The sequence below is a fragment of the Doryrhamphus excisus genome, chromosome 3 (assembly GCF_030265055.1).
Source record: "Doryrhamphus excisus isolate RoL2022-K1 chromosome 3, RoL_Dexc_1.0, whole genome shotgun sequence".
Lineage (NCBI taxonomy): Eukaryota > Metazoa > Chordata > Actinopteri > Syngnathiformes > Syngnathidae > Doryrhamphus > Doryrhamphus excisus.
In genome coordinates this window covers 14,919,935-14,944,041 of record NC_080468.1, presented here as the reverse complement: position 1 = coordinate 14,944,041, position 24,107 = coordinate 14,919,935, and the positions used below count along the sequence as shown (strand labels likewise).

The 24,107-nt window shown below is 41.0% G+C and overlaps 2 protein-coding genes across 3 annotated transcripts; both read left to right on the top strand.

Annotated features, from left to right (window-relative positions):
- The first annotated feature begins 351 nt into the window (after positions 1-351).
- depdc5 (DEP domain containing 5, GATOR1 subcomplex subunit) lies at positions 352-19,435 on the top strand. 2 transcript variants are annotated; one of them, XM_058068632.1, is made up of 42 exons: positions 352-466; positions 1,279-1,366; positions 1,437-1,524; positions 1,981-2,027; positions 2,584-2,669; positions 3,810-3,893; positions 3,972-4,021; positions 4,343-4,412; positions 4,690-4,768; positions 4,843-4,904; positions 5,001-5,070; positions 5,156-5,228; positions 5,283-5,386; positions 5,459-5,533; positions 6,820-6,954; positions 7,052-7,113; positions 7,177-7,247; positions 7,312-7,381; positions 7,474-7,510; positions 7,595-7,715; positions 7,846-8,069; positions 8,139-8,339; positions 9,347-9,482; positions 10,459-10,550; positions 10,655-10,711; positions 10,941-11,097; positions 11,167-11,327; positions 11,394-11,514; positions 12,657-12,824; positions 12,895-13,117; positions 13,196-13,323; positions 13,386-13,470; positions 14,696-14,808; positions 14,932-15,012; positions 15,095-15,227; positions 15,589-15,688; positions 15,778-16,020; positions 17,244-17,413; positions 17,516-17,687; positions 17,753-17,813; positions 18,490-18,572; positions 18,644-19,435. In XM_058068632.1, exons 2-42 carry the CDS (start codon positions 1,309-1,311, stop codon positions 18,940-18,942), a joined length of 4,650 nt encoding a protein of 1,549 aa, XP_057924615.1. In that variant the 5' UTR covers positions 352-466; positions 1,279-1,308; the 3' UTR covers positions 18,943-19,435. The 2 variants fall into 2 exon arrangements, with proteins under 2 accessions (XP_057924615.1, XP_057924614.1); XM_058068631.1 differs by having other exon boundaries at positions 15,775-16,020.
- A 370-nt stretch (positions 19,436-19,805) lies between these two features.
- LOC131125809 (intraflagellar transport protein 20 homolog) lies at positions 19,806-23,264 on the top strand. The gene is made up of 7 exons (XM_058067690.1): positions 19,806-19,964; positions 20,077-20,179; positions 20,395-20,531; positions 20,605-20,690; positions 21,607-21,710; positions 22,812-22,889; positions 23,020-23,264. Exons 3-7 carry the CDS (start codon positions 20,405-20,407, stop codon positions 23,021-23,023), a joined length of 399 nt encoding a protein of 132 aa, XP_057923673.1. The 5' UTR covers positions 19,806-19,964; positions 20,077-20,179; positions 20,395-20,404; the 3' UTR covers positions 23,024-23,264.
- Positions 23,265-24,107: the final 843 nt, after the last annotated feature.

The window sequence follows — 24,107 nt, the reverse complement described above, 5'->3', positions numbered from 1 at the left end:
AATAATGATTTTAAGTAGATAGTTACGATAATAAAATTGTACACGTACGAGGAAAATTCGTAATTTTACGAGAATAAAGTCGCCCGACTTGTTACAGGCATTACCCGAGACAGCTATGAAGAGATGGACTTCTGTGACCTTTGGCCTTGGTCACGTGATAGAGGCGGAAGTGAGTTGACGCAAACCCATGCTAGGCTATCTGTGCTTAGCATTTACAACTTAATTCTCGAAATCTTATATTGTTTTTTAATGCGGCTCTAATACTCCATCGTAAACAAGATACATTTTTATTTAAATATATGCAGATTTAAATTCGTGTTGTTCGCTGTTCAACACTCCTGTCCAGAAGAGGGCGTAATTCACCTTAATGTTGCTTACCAACCTCAATGCCATGTAGAAGAAGAAGCAGCTGCGGAAGAAGAATGTTATTGTAAAGTCTTGTGATAAATTGACCAACCAACGAGCTGTAAGTTATTTAACACATTATTGGGATTGTTTGTGTTCGTATCTCAGAGTTATTAAAGTACATTTTGCCGACATTGCAACTATGTTGCCTGTCGTTGCGGCGTTTTTGTGACAGAAGCTGGTATGTGTTGATGCAAACATCGATCACACTTTGTCCAAACCTCGAACCCCTTTCTTTTTCGGTAGCGCCCGCCAGGTCACACATTGAACAGGTGTGTGTCAACTCGGTTGCTATGAATGGAAATGTAGGGCGTATTGGTGAATGCGTACGGTGGCCGAAATGGTAAAAACCTGAAGAATGCACTGTTCATACTTCATATGACGTTATTGACGCAGCTGTGGACGTGAGTGCACGTGCCTTATAAAGCGCGGGCAATTTATCAAAACATTCATGTTCCCGGGCTCGCGCATGTAAGTGTGTGCTGATATTGTAAACAATGTGCACTATATTGTAGCTAGTGTGTTGTAGTTGCCGCAGGAGTACCCAGCATACCTTGTGGCACTGTCAGTGACACTTCAAGGTTCCCTGACATGATTCATCAACTTATCTTAACTATGTTGTATATTGTTTGGAATAATAATTTGCATTGTTTAAGTTGTGAAAGTGTGAAGTTTGCATAAATGACATTTATAGTTCGCAATGCAGCCAGCAACACCATTTTGCACAGTTTTCTGTGGCGGTCCAAATGTACTTGTGGCAGGCTGTCACAAATATATGAATGTATGGGAAGCCCTGACATGCATAGAATCACAAGTCCCCATTTTTACTGTTTATATGCATTCAATTTGTTATTTATTCATTTGCACATGAAGCAATGGTGGTGGTTTCTCACGCGGCTCACGATGAAGACAAATAAATCCTACAAGCTGGTGCTGCACAAGAAAGGCTTTGGGGGAAGCGGTAAGTCACTTTTTGTTTATTATTTATTTTTTGATCAACAAACAATATGTCAAATCTTTCTTTTGTACAGATGACGAGTTGGTTGTCAACCCAAAAGTTTTTCCTCAAGTCAGTCTTGGGGATATCATTGAAATTGCACACCCGACAGATGAATTCAGGTGAGTACGACCGCACCTGTATTTAGATTAGAGGCAATATATTGTCCTCAGGTATTGCTTATTGCTTATTCTTTATTTAGTAATTGAATATTTTTGGAATTAGAATATAGAAAACGTGTTTAAAAACCTTCCAAATACCCTTTTTAACATTGTTAGAGCCCTCTAGACATTAAATAACACCCCTATAGTCACATTTACACTCAAATGACCCAATATAGTAGACATAATAAGAGAAAATAAGACCTATTAGGTGTAGTAAACCTGTTTATGACCTTTTAAATATGCTTTTAAACTTTGTTAGCGCTTTTACTTTTACCCTCCTATTAGCTTGTGTGTCTCGCACAAGCATTATTTGACTTAATTGTTCCGTTTTGATGCATTAAAATGTTTTATTTAGTCAAGAAAAATGCACAACAATCTCAAAAAGCATTAAATGTTTTCTCTTGAAATTTTTAGTCCCCTTTTGCTGCAAGTGAAGAGCCTCAAAGAAGACCTCCAGAAAGGTAACACACGTGATATTATCCACTTTACAGCAGTGGGAATCAAACCTTTTATGTGTTAAATGTGTTCAAATACAGTGGCCTCGTAGTTCAGTGCTAAACATGGCTGCTAATATGCGGCTCACTGACCTGAAATGAACAGTAGCCCTGTCGTGATAGTCAATAAATCAATTCAATGCATGATAAATAAAAACAACCAACCTCCATAAATGGACATGTGACTGTTAAATGCTCTTGGAAAGTGACCTGATGTCACTGAAATCATGGAATCAAGAGAAGATGGAACATTTGTGTGGGGAAGTATTTTCCCGGCGGACTGCTCAATCATTGGGAAAGCATGCCTGGAAGCCATAAAAAGTCCCACAATTCCAGACTGATGCAGCCCTGACTCTACCTCCAGTGGCCCCCAATTTAGTTGAGGCGGAGACACCCCGCAGTATAGAGTGAATATAATAATATGATAACGGAGATTTAACATTTCTTCTCAATAACAAAAGATGCTTCTCTTTTTAAGTTTGCTCTGTCCTTTGGAAATCTAGAAATTTTTCGTCTTTTTCAGAGACCGTCAGTGTGGATCAGACAGTGGCACAGGCGTTCCGGCTCCGTGCATACCAAGACGTCATTGTCAACATCGTGGACCCAAAGGTTTGTTAACGTAAACATTGGAGCCGTGGGGTCAGAAACATGGTGGCCACGTTCACATTGCGGGTTATGATGCCCACTTTGGATTTTTGGTGGAAAAAGATAGACGGAGCGACTTCTACAGGCCTACACACACACGCATGCTACACATGCTACACACACCTTACCCCATCACATGCCTTCACTCTTCCTTCCTTCCTTCCTTCCTTCCTTCCTTCCTTCCTTCCTTCCTTCCTTCCTTCCTTCCTTCCTTCCTTCCTTCCTTCCTTCCTCCCTTCCTCCCTTCCTCCCTTCCTCCCTTTCTTCCTTTCTTCCTTTCTTCCTTTCTTCCTTCCTTCCTTCCTTCCTTCCTTCCGTCCTTCCATCCTTCCGTCCTTCCTTGTCTCCTTGTTTCCTTGTCTCCTTCCTTCCTTCCTTGTCTCCTTCCTTCCTTCCTTGTTTCCCTCCTTCCTTGTCTCCTTCCTTCCTTGTCTCCTTCCTTCCTTGTCTCCTTCCTTCCTTGTCTCCTTCCTTCCTTGTTTCCTTCCTTCCTTGTCTCCTTCCTTCCTTCCTTCCTTCCTTGTTTCCTTCCTTCCTTGTTTCCTTGACTCCTTGTCTCATTGTCTCCTTGTCTCCTTCCTTCCTTCCTTGTGTCCATCCTTCCTTCCTTGTCTCCTTCCTTCCTTGTCTCTTTCCTTCCTTGTCTCCTTCCTTGTCTCCTTCCTTCCTTCCTTCCTTGTCTCCTTCCTTCCTTGTCTCCTTGTCTCCTTCCTTCCTTCGTTCCTTTTCTCCTTCCTTCCTTCCTTGTCTCCTTTCTTGTCTACTTCCTTCTTTGTCTCCTTCCTTCCTTGTCTCCTTGTCTCCTTCCTTCCTTCCTTTTCTCCTTCCTTCCTTCCTTGTCTCCTTCCTTCCTTCCTTGTCTCCTTTCTTGTCTACTTCCTTCTTTGTCTCCTTCCTTCCTTGTCTCCTTCCTTCCTTTTCTCCTTCCTTCCTTCCTTCCTTGTCTCCTTCCTTCCTTCCTTGTCTACTTCCTTCTTTGTCTCCTTCCTTCCTTGTTTCCTTGTCTCCTTCCTTGTCTTCGGGCAAGAGGTGGGGTACACCCTGGATTGTTCACCAGCCAATCGTGTGGATGGTTGTATTCTAAAAAGTATTTCTCCCCCTCAGGATGTAACACTGGACCTGATGGAACTGACGTTTAAGGACCAGTACATCGGCAGAGGGGAAATGTGGAGACTAAAGAAGAGTTTGGTAAGGCTTCTGGAAAGCATCTGGGATCACCGTGTTTTCGTGCAAAATCCTCCAGTTGTGTTTTGTCCTGTGTTGCAGGTGAGCACATGTGCCTACGTGTCACAGAAAGTGGATTTTGCTGGAGTCAGGTACATTTAAGAAAACCTATTTTTCGATGTGTTTTTGTTCTTAAAATTGTGTGTGGACGGGTGAAATTGAGCATTTTTGGTTTGGGTGATCCCGCGTTATTCCTCGCAGTCGAAACTGTTTTTTTGGGGGTTTTTTTTCTGACTTATTGATTAATCCAAAAAAATATCCAACAGATTAATTGTTTATTGAAATAATTGTGAGTTGCAGCCCTAGATTATTGCGTCTGTTGTGCGAGCATTCAAAAAAAAAAAACTAAAACATACTGCAAATTTTTGGACTAATCCTCAACATTCTGTGTCATATTCTATTTGATATGCTAGATCGCAGGCGAGTGAAATGTGGGTGAAAGGAGAGAAAGTGACGTGCGGATACGTCAGCGAGGAAACCAGGGTAAGACACGCCATTGAATAATCATCTTTCTTTACGCCTCAACATGTTAAACAGTGCAAATTTGAACAAACACAATTTTACTATTGACACTTTATTATTTTTATTGGCATTCCGATAAAAGAACCCTTGGAGGCTCGAGCAAGATTTTTGATCTGAACATCTTCTAACATATTTACACTTAAGGCGAGTCGGACAGCCATAATTCCTGTGATGCTGGCGAAATGAAATCTATCTGAACGATACTCAACAATCCTGCGTTGTGACCCTTCTCATCCAGGTTGTGTTCAGGTCCACGTCAGCGATGGTTTACATCTTCATCCAGATGAGCTGCGAGATGTGGGACTTTGATATTTACGGTGAGTCTCTGATCCAAGTTCTCCAACAAAACACCAAGCCCTCATGTGTGTCATCTGAGCCTTGGTACTCGTAGGGGACCTGTATTTTGAAAAGGCTGTCAACGGTTTCCTGTCTGACCTTTTCAGCAAGTGGAAGGTTTGTTGTTCTTTTTTTAGGGGGATTTTTAGCATTTTTACCCGCATTGTAACAACAAGAAATCCAAATGGGGGTATTTTACTTCCGTTGAAATAGGAAAAGAACTGCACCCATGAAGTGACGGTGGTGCTCTTTTCCCGAACTTTCTACCACGCCAGATCACTCGGTGAGCCGCTTTTCTGTATTGATTATGCAATAATCGGCGATGTTATGGATATATCAAGGCGACATGAGCTGTAGTGTTTTTCCAGATGAATTCCCTGAGAGTTTAAGAGGGTCGATTCAACAGGATCACGAAGGCCGCTACTTTGAAGACTTCTATAGGTATTATTTAACTGACACCATGTAGCGTCCGGGTTTGACCGTTTTTTTTCCCAGGGTCGTGGCTCAGAATGAGCGTCGGGATGAGTGGACGTCGTTATTGGTTACCGTCAAGAAGCTCTTTATTCAGTATCCTGTACTGGTGCGGCTCAAAGAAGCAGGTGAACTTTGGATCGGAATCGGTGTTGGATGCGGTGACGGAACGCTTTGCTCTTTTTTTTTTTTCCCGGCAGACGGCGTTCCCGTCAGCTATAACTCAACCTCTGCTCAGGGGAACTACTTGGAAGCCATCAACCTCTCTTTCAACGGTTGGTAAACTCGTACAATACATCGGAATGTTGCCCGAAAACGCCAACAAAGAGCGGAAATTCGTATTAAAAATAATTCCATTCATCCATTTTCTAAATTATAGTGTTGTTTATTTTGCTCGTGTGTTGAACATCTTTCCCAGTGACTAGCTAGCTAATGCTATTTACCGTACTTCCATTCTGGTCTTCATTGCTTCCTGCGACAGCCCAGGATCTGGTGTCCTTTAACCCTTAGATGCACGAGTGACTGAACCCTACACTCTTCCATAAGTGGGTCAAAAATGACCCATACTAGAATTAATGCGTTTTTATGCCAATAACACAGTAACACAAAAACAAAAAATTCTTAAAATTTATAAAAGGTAAGTTAAAAATGTGAATGGCATGATATCAAAAACATGTTTTTTGAGGAATACCTGGAATATGAAAAGATAAAAAAAATTTCATTACAAAGATATTTCAAGAAAACAACCTGACCGGGTCATTTTTGACCCACTTATGGAAGGTTGGGGTAGTAACACAAAAACTAAAATTTCTTAAAGTTTATAAAAGGTAAGTTAAAAATGTGAATGGTATTAGAGCAAAAACATGTTTTTTGAGGAATACCTGGAATATGAAATGATGAAAAAATTTAATTTTTAATTTTTGACCCACTTATGGAAGGTTGGGGTAGTAACACAAAAACTAAAATTTCTTAAAATGTATAAAAGGTAAGTTAAAAATGTGAATGATATGATAGCAAAAACGTGTTTTTTGAGGAATACCTGGAATATGAAAAAATAAAAAAAAATTCATTATGAAGATATTTCAAGAAAACAACCTGACCGGGTCATTTTTGACCCACTTATGGAAGGTTGGGGTAGTAACACAAAAACTAAAATTTCTTAAAATTTATAAAAGGCAAGTTAAAAATGTGAATGGTATGATAGCAAAAATATGTTTTTTGATGAATATCTGGAATATGAAACGATAAAAAATGTTTAATTACGAAGATATTTCAGGAAAACAACCTGACCGGGTCATTTTTGACCCACTTTTGGAAGGTTGGGGTAGTTACACAAAACCTAAAATTTCTTAAAATTTAGAAAAGGTAAGTTAAAAATGTGAATGATATGATAGCAAAAACATGTTTTTTGAGGTCATTTTTTAGGTCATCAAGGGTTAAGAGAAGTACCCGGTACCTGGTGCATGTCTCTACAATCCATTCATCAAGGTGGGGGGCACCCCTCGCCCGCCAAAGCGGATATGGGGTGGCATCCTGCTGACATTGTCCTGTTTTCCTTCAGTTTTCGACAAGCATTACATCAATCGCAACTTCGACCGCACCGGGCAGATGTCAGTGGTCATCACGCCGGGGGTTGGCGTCTTCGAAGTGGACCGTCTGCTGATGATCCTGACCAAGCAGCGGATGATTGACAATGGTAAAAGGCCGAAATGCCACCCGAATGTCCGAATCTTCCGCTGATGGCACCGTAACCAAGGTTACCCTTTTAAGTGAGCGCGGTATGTGTCTTTAAGGTATCGGTGTTGATTTGGTGTGTATGGGAGAGCAGCCGTTGCACGCGGTGCCCCTCTTTAAGGTAACACCTGATGTCGGAGTTCTTAAGAAATCTCCATAATTTTCACGTAAATTTACTCCACAGTTGCATAATAAGTCCACACCTCACACCGGCGTGGGGAACGACTACAACCTCCCCCACTGGGTCAACCACAGGCAAGATTTTATCATTTCATTCATCATTTCATTCCAAAAATAATCATTTTCTCCCCTCTTTTAGCTTTTACACCTCCAAAAGTCAGAATTCATGTAGTACCTTTATTCCCAGAATCAAACTCGCTTGTCCGAAGGTGATTTATTTTTTATTTCTCACATTTTTTTACATCAATATTCTAATGTTTTGTCTGCAAATTCACCAAATCCTTGTTTTTTTTTTCTTCAGCGTCATGCAGAAAAGGTGAAGAAAGGCACGGAGCAAAGTAAGATGCGACACTTGTGGAAGTCTGGAATCCCTCTTCGTTCTCTCTCAACCGCCATTTTTGCATGATTTGTGTTTGTTGAAGCTTTATGCGTACAAAAGGACTGCGACAACAGCCTGCCCATACAGGTGGACTTCCATGCTTACGACTCACAGGTCTTCCGACTTCCTGGTCCCTCACTCATTCAGCGGATTCCCAATAGTCGGTATGTACATGTCTTCTGCAATAATGTGCAAACTAATGTGCTAATGTGCCTATTTATGTGCATACAGTATGTAAGGAATACGTTTTTTTTTTTTAATGTTGTTTGTAAAGTGGCGTTTCTGCATCCTCAGGATGGGTCGAGGTAAAGAGAGGAGCGGAAAGAAGAGCTGCGGATCAGCGGACATCAGCAGCGGCATCGGCATATCCCCCCCCGTGTGCCTCAGCGGTCCTGATGAACAACACAGCCTGACGTCCGATGACAGCCTGGGCCCCGTGTCCAATATGCTGGTGATACCCCGGATGCCCCCCATCCAGTATGAAGTCAGCAGCTCTCTGGGATACACGTGCGCCAGAGGTAACATCTGAACATCATCATCATCACCATTACAACGTAATTCACCTTCATCGTTGGTGTTTTTCTCAGAGATGCTGGAGAAGACGATGGACTCCCAACGAGACTCAAGCGCCCCGGCCAGGTTCACGGTGGGAAGTGCCGAGTCGACGCTGTTCATACGTCCCGGGGGTTATACACCCCAAAGAGCGCTTATAAATCCCTTCACGCCGACCAGGATGCCCATGAAGCTCACGTCAAACCGTCGGCGCTGGATGCACACCTTCCCTGTCGGTGAGACCTTCATTTTTCTGGTGCTCCGATTTGAAGGATAATGTACACGTCATAATGTTGTAAAATGTAAAATAATAAAAATATTTTTTTTTTTAAAAAGCAGTAAAAAAGTTTTAAAAAGTCATAATTTCAAAAATAGGAAAAATGCTGTGGGAATGAAGTCATAGTATTACCAGAGGAAAATGTAAAATAATAATAAGAAAAAATAAAAAAAACAGAAAAAAAGTCATAATTTCACAAATAGCAAAAATGCTGTAGGAATGAAGTCATGGAATTACCAGAAGAAAATGTAAAATAATAATAAAAATTAAAAAAATCAGCAGTAAATCAATAATTGCATTGTTAGGAGAAACAAGTTTAAAAAGTCATAATTTCACCAATATTAAAAATATTATGGGAATAAAGTCATAATATTAGCAGAGAAACATATTTTTTTTTAAAAAGCAACAGCAAAAACATAAAATATATATTTTTTTAATCAGCAGTAATTAACTGTTAAGACAAAGTCATAATTTCATGAGAATAATGATCTAATATTATGAGCAAAAATATTATTTTAGTTGCATAAAGTTGAAATATCAAAGAAAGTCATTTTAAAGAAGTCCTAAAATTATGAAAAACAAAGAAAACACCAAATATAGTAGAATACAAAGTTATAATGTTAAAAGAATAAGTCACCATTTCACGAGATTAGCAAAAATTGAATTTTAGTTGCATAAATTTGAAATATCAAAGATTTTAAAAAGTCATGAAATTATGAAAAACAACAAATAAATTTGTCATTTTTGGAAAATTCAGTTGCGGAGAAAGTTCTAATATTATGAGAATAAAGTCAAAATATTATGGGAATAAAGAATATATATATATATATACATATATACTCCACACTGGAAGAAAAACACCAACTTAGAACCATAGTGACCTACAAGTTCCACATGTCAGTAAATGTATCATTGTATCGTCACTCTCTCAACAGACTACATTTGACATCTTCTCTCGTTCTTCAGATCCCTCCGGAGAGGCAATTCAGATCCACCACCAGACCAGACAAAATATCGCTGAGTTGCAGGTGAGCCAACAGAGAGATCCCGAGCACACTTCGGCTGAGCTGCTGGAACTGGCCTATCACGAAGCCACAGGACGGTGAGTTCTGCTTGCGTAAACCTTTGCTACGTCATCTCTCATCTCACACGTTGTCAGTGACATAAAGAGCGACAACAAAAGAGGGAGAGAGTGGCTGACAAAGTGTGTGATGAAGGAATTATGAAGCTGTTATGGTGGTCGAGAAGTGCAAAACACGTTAAGAAAAAGCAAAAATTATAACCGGAAAGGTAATGTACCAAATGGCAGATTTATGGATGGATAGTGATAACGTTTTAGTGAGTTGGTACATTCCTTTTCCAGTTAATGTCGGGAGCCGAAATGCATGTTAGCAAAAAAAATCTTATTCTTTCTCTTTTGCCATGTTAGCAAAAAATAAATAAAAAATAAAAATAAATTAAATTAATTTATTTATTAAATTATAAAAAAATATATATTATAAAAAATAAAAATAAATTAAATAAATAAATTTATTAAATTATAAAAAATATATATTATAAAAAATAAAAATAAATTAAATAAATACATTTATTACATTATAAAAAAAATATATATTATAAATAATAATAAATAAATAAATTTAAAATGATGCCACCCAGAAAGGGATTGTACCCATGTTATATCATGATTAAAGTAAATATTGGATGGAATCCTGTAGTACATCTGTTCCTTCCATCTGGTAAGTACCAACTCCAATGATTGGCCTGTCTGATTTGTGTGGTACAGTCCCCTTCTGGGTTAAACGTAAAAGGGCCGTTCAAACTCCTCAGAGTTGATTGATCCAAAAGTTATCACTTCCTATATCGCTGGGATTTGGTACATTCCCCTTCCGGGTGTGATTTATTTTGCACTTCTCAGCCACCCTTTGCTGGTTTTAGTTCCCAGGAGAATGAATGACCTGTTTGGTAGCCTACTGTTTAGCTAGCCTTGTTACATACTATACCGATGACGCTATAAGAAGTATTACTTGATGGTTGTCACACGTTTGTGTCTTTTATGTGTTTTTATATTTTTTCAGGCAAAACAATGCCCTTCAAGCAGACAAGCATGCCCTTTACATGAGTGGAGGGACGCAAGAATTCCCTGACAGTCCTGGAAGCAAGGCCAATGGTGGTGCACATGCTCACAAAGATGAATTATTTGTATTGAAGTGATTGATATAATGTTATATTTGGATTGTTTATTATTATGTGAAAGGATTTTTGTCTGTTTAGGTGCTCTTACCAACAGTGTTTCTGCTTTTGAGGATGTCTACCAAAGTGCCAATCCAAGTGAGTGCGGTCGGACTCTGTAGTTTATAGGAGGGAGGGGGCTGATGTCATCGCAGTTCATAATGTTCGAAAACGCTCTTCCTGAGCTCCCTGTAAGCGCACACTTTTTAAATACCCTCCACTCGGATTTGATATTTGATATTAAATGATCCTGTTTGTCTTTTTTTTTTTGGTTTCCTTCACTGGGGCGGCCATTTTTAATGTACAACTTGAACTGTGTTCCTGCCAGTGCCCAGCTTCTGCTGCACAGTGGGCGTTGACTGGAAGTCCCTGACCACACCGGCCTGCCTGCCCCTCACCACTGACTACTTCCCCGACCGCCAAATGCTACAAAGCGACTACACGGAAGGATGCTACGACTTGCTGCCGCACAGCGATCTGGAGAGGTGTGTGCCGCCATTTTTTCATCCGCATGCGTGGATATCATCATACTCATGTTGGAATATTTTCCCCAGACGAGAAGATGAAGCTCCGGGGATGAGTGCCAATCAAGTGTTTGAAGAGTTTGTCTGTCAGAGGTTGATGCAGGGCTACCAGATCATTGTCCAAAATAACAAGAGGAGATCACAACCCACCGTGACCACCCCACTTGGCAGCAGTCCCCTGTACACCAGAGGTTTGACATGTTAGATTTCATTTGGTTCTTCCAGACAGTTTTCAATGCCTCTTAACGTTTTATCAGGTTTGGTATCGCTGCGTCGGGTGGAAGAAGAAGAGACGGTTTACTGGCTCAGTATGGGCCGCACCTTTCATAAGGTTTGCCTCAAAGACAAGATCATCACCGTGACCCGCTACTTGCCCAAGTAAGTTACCGGGACAATTCCACTACTGTGTGTCCCGTGGATGCATTTGGTAATGGTAATGGTTTAATTTCGTTTGAACATGCATCAGATTACAATTGAATGCATCACATAATCAGTTCACAGTTCCACATGACCAAAAGGAGTAGGAAGAAGCAACGCTTATTAAATCCTAACCCCTCCATCTGGTACTTTTATAATCAGTAACTGTTACATTTGTTCACTTCCTGCTTTCTAATATAATTTAAGTTATTTTTATTTTATTTTTTAATTTAATAAAAAAAATGTTTTTCATTTTTTATAATTACATTTTTTTTTTTTAAATGGTTTTATTTCATTTGAACATGCATCAGATTACAATTGAATGCATCACATAATCAGTTCACAGTTCTGCATGTCCAAAAGGAGTAGGAAGAAGCAAAGCTTATTAAATCGTACCCCTCCATCTGGTACTTCTACAATCAGTAACTGTTACATTTGTTCACTTCCTGCCTTTCTAATTTTTATTTTTATTTTAATTTTAATTTTAATACTTTTTCAAATTAATTTTAATATTTTTTCAAATTAATTTGAATACTTTTTCAAATTAATTTTAATTTTTTTTTTTAGGTTAAATGAGGCAAAATACAAAAATTATGGCATTTAGAAGACAATGTGATGAAGTGCAATACTGTACACTGGTATCAGTAATGTTAGGTGAGACACACAAGCACCAGAATTGATCACCCGGAACAATAGGCTTAATTGCAGGTTTGAATGCTTTGCACAACAGACACAATAATCTAGGGTTGCAACTCACAATTAATTTAACAAACAATTAATCGGTTTCAAATGTACTCATATTTCTCCTCTCTTGTAGAGAAGTATTGAATGACATTTTTAGGTAATTGGTTATTTTTATGCATTACTTTAGCTGTTTGAAGATGAACTATATCAGCAAGTTGAAGTATTTGTGATTTTAGAAATAAGGAGTTAGTATGTTCTCTGTAGGCGGCATTATGAATTATCCTTACTGGCTTTTTTGCAGTACATTTAGCGAGTGAATATTGCTTATATAGTTATTAGCCCATATTTCTACATAATAAGTAGGATATGGTAGAACCAGAGAGCACAAACTGGACACCATCAGTGACTTTGTGTTGTAGGTATCCGTACGAGTCGGGTCATATCCAGTACAGCTACAGCCTCTGTCCTTCACACGTGGATGCTCAGTTTGTGTCCTGCTGGGTAGAGTTTGGCCACGAGAGACCAGAGGAATATAAGTGGAATTACCTGGACCAGTACATATGCTCCACTGGATCCGAAGACTTCAGGTACGTTGCATGGAGCGTTATATAGATCATTGCGTTGTTGTTTTTTTATTTCCTGTTTCTTCCCCTCCAGTTTGATTGACTCGCTGAAGTTCTGGAGGACCAGGTTTCTCCTGCTTCCGGCTGGCGGTGCTCGACGCGTGGCGGACGTGGACGGGCACTGGGATGTTTACGGAGATGGACCCAGCGCAGGGATGGCTGGAAGTGGAGACTGGGCCCTGCTGGATGGTTTTATACGCTTTCTGGAGGGACTCAACCGTATCCGACGACGCCATCGTTCCGACAGGATCATTAGAGTGAGGCTACGTTTTTCAGCCCTAACAAACATAAAATGGCCGCCGATTGATCTATCTTTGCATTGTGTTTTCACGCAGCAAAAAGGCAATCCAATGAAGGCCATGAATTCCCACCTTTCGTATCCTTTCGAGCATGTGACGCCTCTGCAGGGCAAAAAAGGAACATCGGCTTTATCGGCCTTACTGGAGATGGAGCAGAACCAGAGGTCAGTCTTTCCTACGGTTCTGTGTGAGGAAATATTACATAAGCCTTTGCTGTACTCTGCAGGACTTTCGAGGAACAGCAGAAGGCAAGACCCCTGACATCTGTTATTGAACTCTCAAGCGTCGTCACAGCAGAAAGTCCACGCAAGGTGAACCTCCATGTCTGAACTGCTTAGTTTTTTACGACGTGTTATCCTTGTACACCTTTGGACTTTTGTTACATTGAGGTTTCGCTAGTTTTTGGACTTTGGATGCTTTAGCCAGGGATCTCAAAGTCAATTTACTTGGGGGGGGCACTGGAGCTAGGGTCTGGGGGAGGCTGGGCCGCATCAGGTTTTCAAAAAAAAAAAAAAAACACTTTTTCAGTGTTGTGAAACCATATGGCATCCATATCAAACTAGGCGGGGGCCTCAAACTAGCATCCTACGGGCCGCATTTGGCCCGCGGGCTGCAAGTTTGAGACCCCTGCTTTAGACGTTTATTTTGAGTTCACATCGTCATCCTCACGTCACATACGCTACAATATGATGCATGATGAATGATGCATACTCGCTAGTGTTAGCATGAGGGCTAACACCTGCCCCAGCATACCTTGCGGGTCAGGGTACTTTAATGTATTTTTGTATTTATTTCATTCATTCATTTTCTACCGCTTATCCTCACGAGCGTCGCGGGGGGTGCTGGAGCCTAGCCCAGATTTTTTCAGGCGAGAGGCAGGGTACACTCTGGACTGGTGGCCAGCCAATCACAGGGCACATATAGACAAACAACCATTCACACTCACATTCATACCTGCTTTAGACTTTTATTTTGAGTTCACATCGTCATCCTCCCGTCACCTACGCTACACGAATGATGCATACTCACTTTGTGATTACTTGAGCACTCCTGCTGTGCTAGTGTTAGCATGGGGGCTAACATCTACCCCAGCATAACTTGCGGGTCAGGGACTTTAATGTATTTTTGTATTTATTTCATTCATTCATTTTCTACCGCTTATCCTCACGAGGGTCGCGGGGGATGCTGGAGCCTATCCCAGCTGTCTTCAGACAAGAGGCAGGGTACATACATCCTGGACTGGTGGCCAGCCAATCACAGGGCACATATAGACAAACAACCATTCACACTCCCATTCATAGCTATGGACAATTTGGAGAACCTAGCATGTTTTTGGAATGTGGAAGTACCCGGAAAAAAACCCACGCATGCACGGGGAGAACATGCAAACTCGAGGGTGGGATTGAACTCGGGTCTCCTAGCTGTGAGGTCTGCACGCTAACCACTCCACCACCGTGCCATGCCATTTTGTGTGTATTTACTTTACTTTTAATTGAATTAAACTTTATTTGAATCTTTCCAATTCCTGTACGGCAGTTGCCTGCTGAGTACGTTGAAGGTGCGGACAAGGGACTTCAAGCAGGGCAGGCGGGCGGAGCAGCAGCGCCATCTGTAGGAGAGACGGCAGCCGGGAACAGCGTTGACCCCGGGTAACACTCGGGTTTGATGCCGACTTAAGTGACTCTTGTTTGCAACACTTAAGTTATGGCTGTCATGGAGATGATATTATTATGAGATATTGACTTATTACTGTTTTTGGTTTTTTTTTGCAGTGGGCAGTTTACAGCGGAAGACTTTTCTCTGTCCTCTTCATCAACACTCCTGGAGATCCTGGAGGCCATTAAACATCCCACGTAAGTCATATATTATACAGTATACATTTAATAATGATACAGTATATATATATATATAATGTACAACATGGTGATGGCACAGGACGGGCGTACTGCTGCTCCCAGAGCAGAGGGGTCTGCCCCTCAACTGCTTCATAAGCGCCGAGGTCGTCCACTGGCTGGTCACCAATGTGGAGGGCGTGGCCGCACAGAGCATGGCTGTGGATATTATGCAGGTCAGGCTTGAGAATTGAACTGCGTCATAATTTTTTCATCACACACGTTGTCGACCTCTCTCATTTTCGGCGTGTCCTCTGTGTTCTGTGAATTTTGAAATGTTTTTTTGCTTTTTTTTAACTGAATTTTATTATTATTATTATTATTATTTTATTTTTTTATTTATTTGTTTATTTATTTATTTATTTATTTTATTTTATTATTATTTTATTTATTTATTTTTATTTTTTTTACACCAGATTTCAGCAAACTGAATATTTTAACCCCATAATTTAGTTTTTATCTCCTGACATTTTCAGCATATAATAAAGCATAAAAAAGTGTAAGATTCATTTTGTGTTTTCTTTCTCCGTGTGGTAGAAAATGCTGGATGAAGGTTTGGTGGCCCACGCATCCGGAGATGCCATGCGGACCTTCGTGTATGGCTTCTACATCTACAGGATCGTGGCGGAGAAGGACGGTGAATGGGTTAAAAATCCACTAGTCTGCATCAGAGTTTCTATTTCTAACACCAAATGACAAATCGACTCCTTTTGTGTGCGTCAGCAGGTCAGGGGTCACAGCCGCCGCCGACGACGGTGGCTTGCGGCTGGTCCACGGCAGCCTTGGAGGACTTCGCACTGTTTCAGAGGAAGTGGTTCGAGGTTGCCTTTGTGTTGGAGGAGCAACAGCCATGTGACCTGCCGGCCTTTCTGCTGCCCTGGTTGCCGAGCCGACCGGCCTCCTACGCCAGCAGGCACAGTTCCTTCAGCCGCAGCTTTGGAGGACGCAGCCAGTCGGCCGCACTGCTCGGTACTTCCAACCTACTTGAGAAGCTTCTTCACGTAACTTGAATTTTTTTAAATGAATTTTTAACATTGCGAGGTGGGACCATTTTCACCATTTCTGTATATACGGTACATTGCGTTACCATGCTAGGTATGCTAACATTAGCATCTATTAGCACGCTAATGTTTGCATACTAGCATTTTTGGCTATTTTCTTGGGTAGACACACACATAAACACTATCATGGTAGTAGTTAGCATGCTAAGTTGAGCATGTTAGGATTGCTAGTATGCTAACAGCATAATAGCGTTTTTACCCATTTTCATAGGTAGACAAATGAACACTGCATTATCAGGCTAGGGGTTAGCATGATAACATTAGCATGTTAGGATTGCTAGTATGCTAACATTAGCATAATAGCGTTTTTACCCATTTTCATAGGTAGACAAATGAACATTGCATTATCAGGCTAGGGGTTAGCATGATAACATTAGCATGTTAGGATTGCTCGCATGTTAGCATTAGCATAGTAGCATTTTTGCGATTTTCATGAAAATTAACTTAGCAGACACTTAGCGTTATCATGCTAGGTGTTAGCATGATAACATTAGCATGTTAGGATTGCTAGTATGCTAACATTAGCGTAATAGCGTTTTTACCCATTTTCATAGGTAGACAAATGAACACTGCATTATCAGGCTCGGTGTTAGCATGATAACATTAGCATGTTAGGATTGCTAGCATGTTAGCATTAGCATAGTAGCATTTTTGCGATTTTCATGAAAATTAACTTAGCAGACACTTAGCGTTATCATGCTAGGTGTTAGCATGATGACATTAGCATGTTAGGATTGCTAGCATGTTTGCATTAGCATAGTAGCATTTTTGCGATTTTCATTAAAATTAACTTAGCAGACACGTAGCGTTATCATGCTAGGTGTTAGCATAACATTAGCATGTTAGCATGCTAACAATTTTACTAGTATAGCATTTTTTAATATTTAAACTTAATGCTGCTAAAATTACGTTATCGTGAAATGACTTTTTGTCGTTTTTCGTTGAATATTTTGACTTTATCCTTCTAAAATTACATTTTTGGGGGAATTTTTTTTAAATAAAGAATTTAAAAAAACAGCAACAGGCTGCAAATGACCCCTAGGCCACACTTTGGACACCCCTGGATTAGGCTTTTAAAGGCCTGTCCTAACACCACCCCGTCCTCTTTTCTCCTGTTCTCTGTCCATCCAGCTGCGACCGTCCCGGAGCAGAAGACGGTCACCGTGGATGTGGACGCTAATAACCGCAGGGGCCGAACGGAATGGTGCACCTGTTATTACAACGGCAGCTTCTCCTTAAATTCCGCCTTTGAGATCAAGCTTCACTGGATGGTTGTCACCGCTGCGGTCCTCTTTGAGATGGTAACGACATAATTTAGTCGCTACACCAGCAGCTTAGCGAGAACAACTGAGCCAAAATCCACCTCCAAGATGAATCATAAAAATTATTCTATTTTGTTCCAGGTGCAAGGTTGGCACAGGAAAGCGGCGTCATGTGGTTTCCTATTGGTTCCCGTGTTGGAGGGGCCGTTTGCGCTGACGTCACACCTGTACGGCGATCCACTGAGAGCCCAGCTCTTCATTCCTCTTCATATTCACTGCCTGATGAAGAATGGCAGCGAAAACTTGTTTGACGGTACGCAAACCTACTATGTAAGTCAACCATGTGTAAATATCATCTCTATATTTGCTCCCAAACAGGTTTTGAACCGGAGACCTACTGGGACAGGATGCAGCTTTTTCAAGAGGCAATATTGTTCAGGTTGGTTTTCAATTGAGAAATGTAAACAGTAGAAAAACAACCCCTTCAGTAGCGGCCATTTTAGCGGATATAAATATTTACAATTTGCACTTTTGGAACTAAATTATGTGGGCACGCCTTCAAATTTCCCTCCAAGGCCTGATTTCTCACTTCCTTCTTCCTGTCAGGTGTGATTCTAAAATGCAAGTCTGCCACCTTGTGGCTGTTTTTATGGCTTGTTTAAAATTGCTCTGAAGTGCAATGCAATAGTGGAGAGTTGCATCATCACCTCTTTTTAAAGAAAACTGTAATATATATATTATATAAATATGATGTTGGGATTGGGCGTTAGGGTTCATAAAAACGTATAAATGCGTCTTCGGTGTTGAATGAGTTGATAATAATAAAATTATAATCAAAATTTGTTAATTTTCCGAAGCAGCAGTGCGCCAAAGAAAAGGAAAGCCGTCACCATGGGAGTAAAAATGAACATAAAAAGTCACTTTTTTGTAGCTTCCTGTTGGGATAGTGTGCTTCCCAGCATGCTTTGTGGGTGATAAATTAGTGTCAAATAGTGTGTTTTGCAAACGGTTACATTGAGTATCCCATGTGACTTTTTTTGTTGTTGCACCGTGAGCAAGGGAGGCTTTTGTGCAAATTTGACGAAATTTTGTCGGCTTTTGCAACGTTCCAACAGATTTGGGTTTGTGCTGGACAAGTTTTCTGCCTCGCCGTTTAACTTCCCTTCGGAGAGCAGGTCCCAGTACATTCACCTGACAGGTGGGTCCCCCACGACTCCCTCACGGTTCTTCCCCAAAACACAAGGCTTCACTCCCGGGTGTCCTTTCCAGGCACCGTGCTCCTCCAGCTGCCGTACTCCAAAAGGAAGTACGCCAGCGGGCAGCAGCGTCGCCGCAGGAACTCCACCACATCCAACAACCAGGCACCGTTCAGCGGCGAAGATCAGATCGGCTACTACTGGGCCTACAACACCATGCTTACCAAAGCCTGGAGGACCGGTGTACTGGGGGACGAGAAGCTGGCTGAGCGCCTGCTCAAAGACTTTACGGACTTCTGTGCCAACAAGGACAACAGATTACTCCACTTCTGGGATAATTGCAGGGAGAAAATCAACAGCAGCGCCCCCTGATGGCTACAAGCAGTGTTGCAGTTGAGTGCACCCCTTTATTTCAAAGGAAAAATGCTGCATTTTTTGTGGATTAATTCTACATATTTTAACAAAGATGTTTTATTAGGATATGCAATCACTGACAACCAAGAGGATGTTCATATAGCCAGTGCTCTACCAAAATAAAAGATCATTTCATGGTCCCTGAATGAATGTATAAAAATAATAAAATCACACTTTTTTATCTATAATGTGACTGAAATATTACAGACTGGGGGGGTGGAAATATCCATACGTTCACCCCCAAATAAACAGAATCCAGCTGCTTGCAAATGAATAGGCGAATAAACTATGTTTCCCCGGTGCTCCCCCGAGCACAGCATTCGGTCCATTCGGCAACACTCGGGCAAAATCGGCGAATCTCACCATATAACCCATAAATCAAAAACAAACATCTGATTTTGTCAAATTTTTGTTGCCTAACTGTTTCCCAAGTATAATATTGTGTGTGAATGTATAAACAAAAGGCATAAACTTACATTTATTTGTTGAAAAACGATTTATGTAAGTAAGTACATGTATTTGTATTCAATTACAGCGCAGCCTTGACCGATCCAATATGGCGGCCTCGTTGACGTACCGCAGCAGTTAGCTGCGGCGTCTAGCTATGTCTATTCTGTAACCGGCAAAGCAGACCTTCAAAATAAAATTACTCACGTCACCACAACACGATTCATGGTGTTTAAAACAGTGTAGAAAAGAGAATAATATTTATTTTGAAAAGCTCGGCTTGTTCCTCTGTTAACAGTAGGCGCGGTATAGCATTCTGTTGAGATTAATGTAAGAATGCAGTTAGGCTGTTTGTCTAATTGGACTTGCCGTAGTTCACCGCTAGGCGATATTAGCATGTTTGTCCTATTGGACTTGCCGTAGCCCACCGCTACGTCGACAATAGCAACTGTTGTTTAGTTGCTACGAAGATTTTTCCGGAGTATTTTCTTTTATGGGAGGAATCATCGACAAAGTTTAAGATCCCATAACGAGTAAGAATCTAACCAGCGTTTATTCACATGGACTATAATTCTGAATGTTAATTTTGTGTGTATTTTATGTTTACGCACGGTCAAATCTGTCCGTCTGTGCTTTTATTCCCAGTTTATCCAGTTGTAGGTAGCGGGGAGCTGGAGCCTATTCCGGCTCGCGGCTCGCATTCACCGAGTGGGAATTGAACCCACTCAGCGGTCACAGAAGAAGTCAGGCAAGTAAAACACTGAACTATTTAGTAGTGTCATAGAAAGAATTATCAGGTTAGGTTAGTGGCATCCAAAATGCGGCCTGGGGGCCATTTACGGTACACAGCAGCTCTAATATGGAAGCCCCTTGGAGTTAATGAAAGAGTTGTTATTTTTAGAAGAAAATAGATGAAATATGAGAAGAATAAATATGTTATGTCCATATCCCGGCTGGGTGCAGGACGTCTACGATGGCTCAAGACCTGCTGGAAGAAGAGGGCATTTATTTTGATGACCTCAGCAAGCTCCGAGCACTGGAACCAGATGTCAGCCAGAAGACCACCGAGCTCAAGGAAGAGTGCAAAGAATTTGTCGGCAGTAAGCAACCCCCCCCCCAAACCCCCCCACGCCGTGCCACACTGTATGATTACGATGATGGTTCTTTTTGCAGAAATTGGCCAGTTTCAGAGCAAGGTTGGAGGTCTGATCCAGCTGGTGGACGAGCTGGCCAAAGAGACAGAGACGGAAAAGTTCAAGGTAAAGTTCCTGTGGACCTACTGGCAAGGAGCTGGGAGTTGCACCAGCAACTCCTTTAAATGAATAACTGGGCTGTTGGGGTGTTGATGTATGAGTAGGTTTTGGGTATTGGAGGAGTCAATAGGGTATCCATGCTACATTGCTACCATTGCTATATTGCTATCATTGCTATCATTGCTACATTGCTATCATTGCTATCCATGCTACATTGCTATCCATGCTACATTGCTATCATTGCTGCATTGCTATCATTGCTGCATTGCTATCATTGCTACAATGCTATCCATGCTACATTGATATCATTGCTACAATGCTATCCATGCTACATTGATATCATTGCTATCATTGATACATTGCTGCATTGCTATAATTGCTGCATTGCTATCATTGCTACATTGCTGTCATTGCTACATTGCTGTCATAGCTACGTTGCTATCCTTGCTACATTGCTATCCTTGCTACATTGCTATTATTGCTACATTGCTATCATTGTTACATTGCTATAATTGCTGCATTGCTATCATTGCTGCATTGCTATCCATGCTACATTGCGACATTGCTATCATTGCTACATTGCTATCATTGCTACATTGCTACATTGCTATCATTGCTACATTGCTATCCATGCTACATTGCTACATTGCTACGTAGCTACGTAGCTATCATTGCTACATTGCTATCATTGCTGCATTGCTATCATTGCTACATTGCTATCATTGCTAAATTGTTACATTGCTATCCATGCTACATTGCTATCATTGCTAAATTGCTACATTGCTATCCATGCTACATTGCTATCCATGCTACATTGCTACATTGCTATCCATGCTACATTGCTATCCATGCTACATTGCTATCATTGCTATATTGCTATCATTGCTACATTGCTATCCCACCTTGTTTTACCTGCTTTTAGGTGATCGGAGCACGAAACCTGCTGAAGCTGGTGGCCAAGCAGAGGGAAGCCTTGCAGCAGCAGCTTCAGGCTCTCATCGACGAGAAGAAGATGCAACTCGAAAGGTGAAAAAGACTTCCAATAAGGATTTCCACGGTCCCATCTGATTCCTCTGAGTCTGTCCATAGTGGACAGTACTAAAGCTGTCCTATCTAGTCCGACCGGTGTGTGTGTCACCTACGTCGTCTTTTGAGCATGAACTAGACTAGAGCTGTCCTATCTAGTCTTACTGGTGTGTGTCCCACCGAGTCATTTAGCATGAAAGACTAGAGCTGTCCTATCTAGTCCGACCGGTGTGTGTGTGTGTGTGTGTGTGTGTGTGTCACCTAGTCTTTGACCATGAACTAGACTAGAGCTGTCCTATCTAGTCTTACTGGTGTGTGTCCCACCAAGATGTAATTTAGCATGGCAGACTAGAGCTGTTCTATCTAGTCTTACTTGTGTGTGTCCTACCTAGTCTTTGAGCTTGAACTAGACTAGAGCTGTCCTATCTAGTCTCACTGGTGTGTGTCCCACCAAGTCATTTAGCATAAAAGACTAGAGCTGTCCTATCTAGTCCGACTTGTGTGTGTGTCACCTAGTCTTTGAGCATGAACTAGACTAGAGCTGTCCTATCTAGTCTTACTGGTGTGTCCCACCAAGTCATTTAGCATGAAAGACTAGAGCTGTCCTATCTAGTCTTACTGGTGTGTGTCCCACCTAGTAATTTAGCATGAAAGACTAGAGCTGTCCTATCTAGTCTTCCTGATAGGACTAGATCACCAAGGACAAGACCCACCAAGTAAAAGACTGGAGCTGTCCTATCTCGTTTTACTGGTGTGTGTGTCCCACCAAGTCATTTAGCATGAAAGACTAGAGCTGTCCTATCTAGTCCGACCGGTGTGTGTGTCACTTGGTCTTTGAGCATGAACTAGACTAGAGCTGTCCTATCTAGTCTTACTGGTGTGTGTCCCACCAATTTGTTTAGCATGAAAGACTAGTGCTGTCCTATCTAGTCTGACTGGTGTGTGTGTCACCTAGTCTTTGAGCATGAACTAGACTAGAGGTCCTATCTAGTCTTACTGGTGTATGTCCCACCAAGTTATTTAGCATGAAAGATTAAAGCTGTCCTATCTCGAACTGACAGCATCCAACCCTGATGGGAGCATCCCTATTTTGTATTTCAGGTACTGCATCGAGTGTGAGGCCTTGGCTAAAGTGGAGTCTGAACAGAACGAGTTCATCAACCAGTTTATTCTGCAAAAGTAAATATACTCGTCTTTCCACATTGCCTCCACCAGGGGACGTCAAAGTCATTCTTATGTAAACCTAGTCCCAGTACTTCTCCAACCATTACATTACACTCATTCATTTGGTGAATGTGTCTCTTTTCAGCTGATCACAAAGACGGTGTTCCTTCGGCTATGAAGAGCAGCCATGTCAGCGGTGGAAGGTTCAGGTTGGACTGCGGACTACCAGTACCCACTTAGATCCTCCTGGTGCTCCTCCTGCTGAGCCATCAGTGAATGGATGCACTAGCATCTGTTTACATTCATTTTAGTCATTCAGTGATGATAATCTATATATATGCTATGTAAATTATGATTGACTTGTCCATGTCAATAAAATATAACATTATTGTTTTTGTTGCAGTATATATTTAAATCAAAATGTCAAATTTATCACATTTATTTATTCATAAATTAACTAGCTCGCCGGAATAATGAATTGCAATGGATGGGGGTTTATTCGCGGGGAAAACAATCCAGCTTCCGGTCTGCTCGGCGGCATATCCTGTAGCGGGAAAAATCACGGCTTCAAAATAAAAGAAACAGTAAAGTAAATATTCAATAGGGTTTTTACACGCCAGCAACCCAAACAAACACGGAAGTGGCGAATCTAAGGTCGGATAAGAGTTAGTCATGTCGCGAGACGTTGACTTGTTGCTTCTGGTCACGTGACGGTGACGATACGGTGACGTCATCGTTTTTTTTGTTTTTTTTTGTCGTTTTCAATGTAGTAATTAGGTTTCAGGGCTCCCGGGACGCCGTTCCGCGTGGATGAAAGGCTAGCTGATATTACAAACTAACGATTAAAGTTAAAACATTTATCAAATATCAGATATTTATGATTTAAAAAAACAGCACCACAAAATGCTGTATATAGTAAGTTACCCTTAGACACGTGGAAGTGCTTTTTTCATGTATTAATTATGATAGTTTAGTATATGTTAATAAGACTTTTTTGGTCCTCGACACAAGCTATGAATATAATTTAACACAGCAAAAATGCAGTCATTTTACAAGAATAAAGTTGAAATATTAAGAGAAAAATCCAATGGAAAAAGTTGCAATTTGACAAGAATAACATTACACAATATACAATACAATACATTGCACAATATAATGACATTTTAATAGCATTAAGTTGAAATATTAAAGGAAAAACTTGTAATATGTCTTGTAAATTTTTCATTTAAAAAA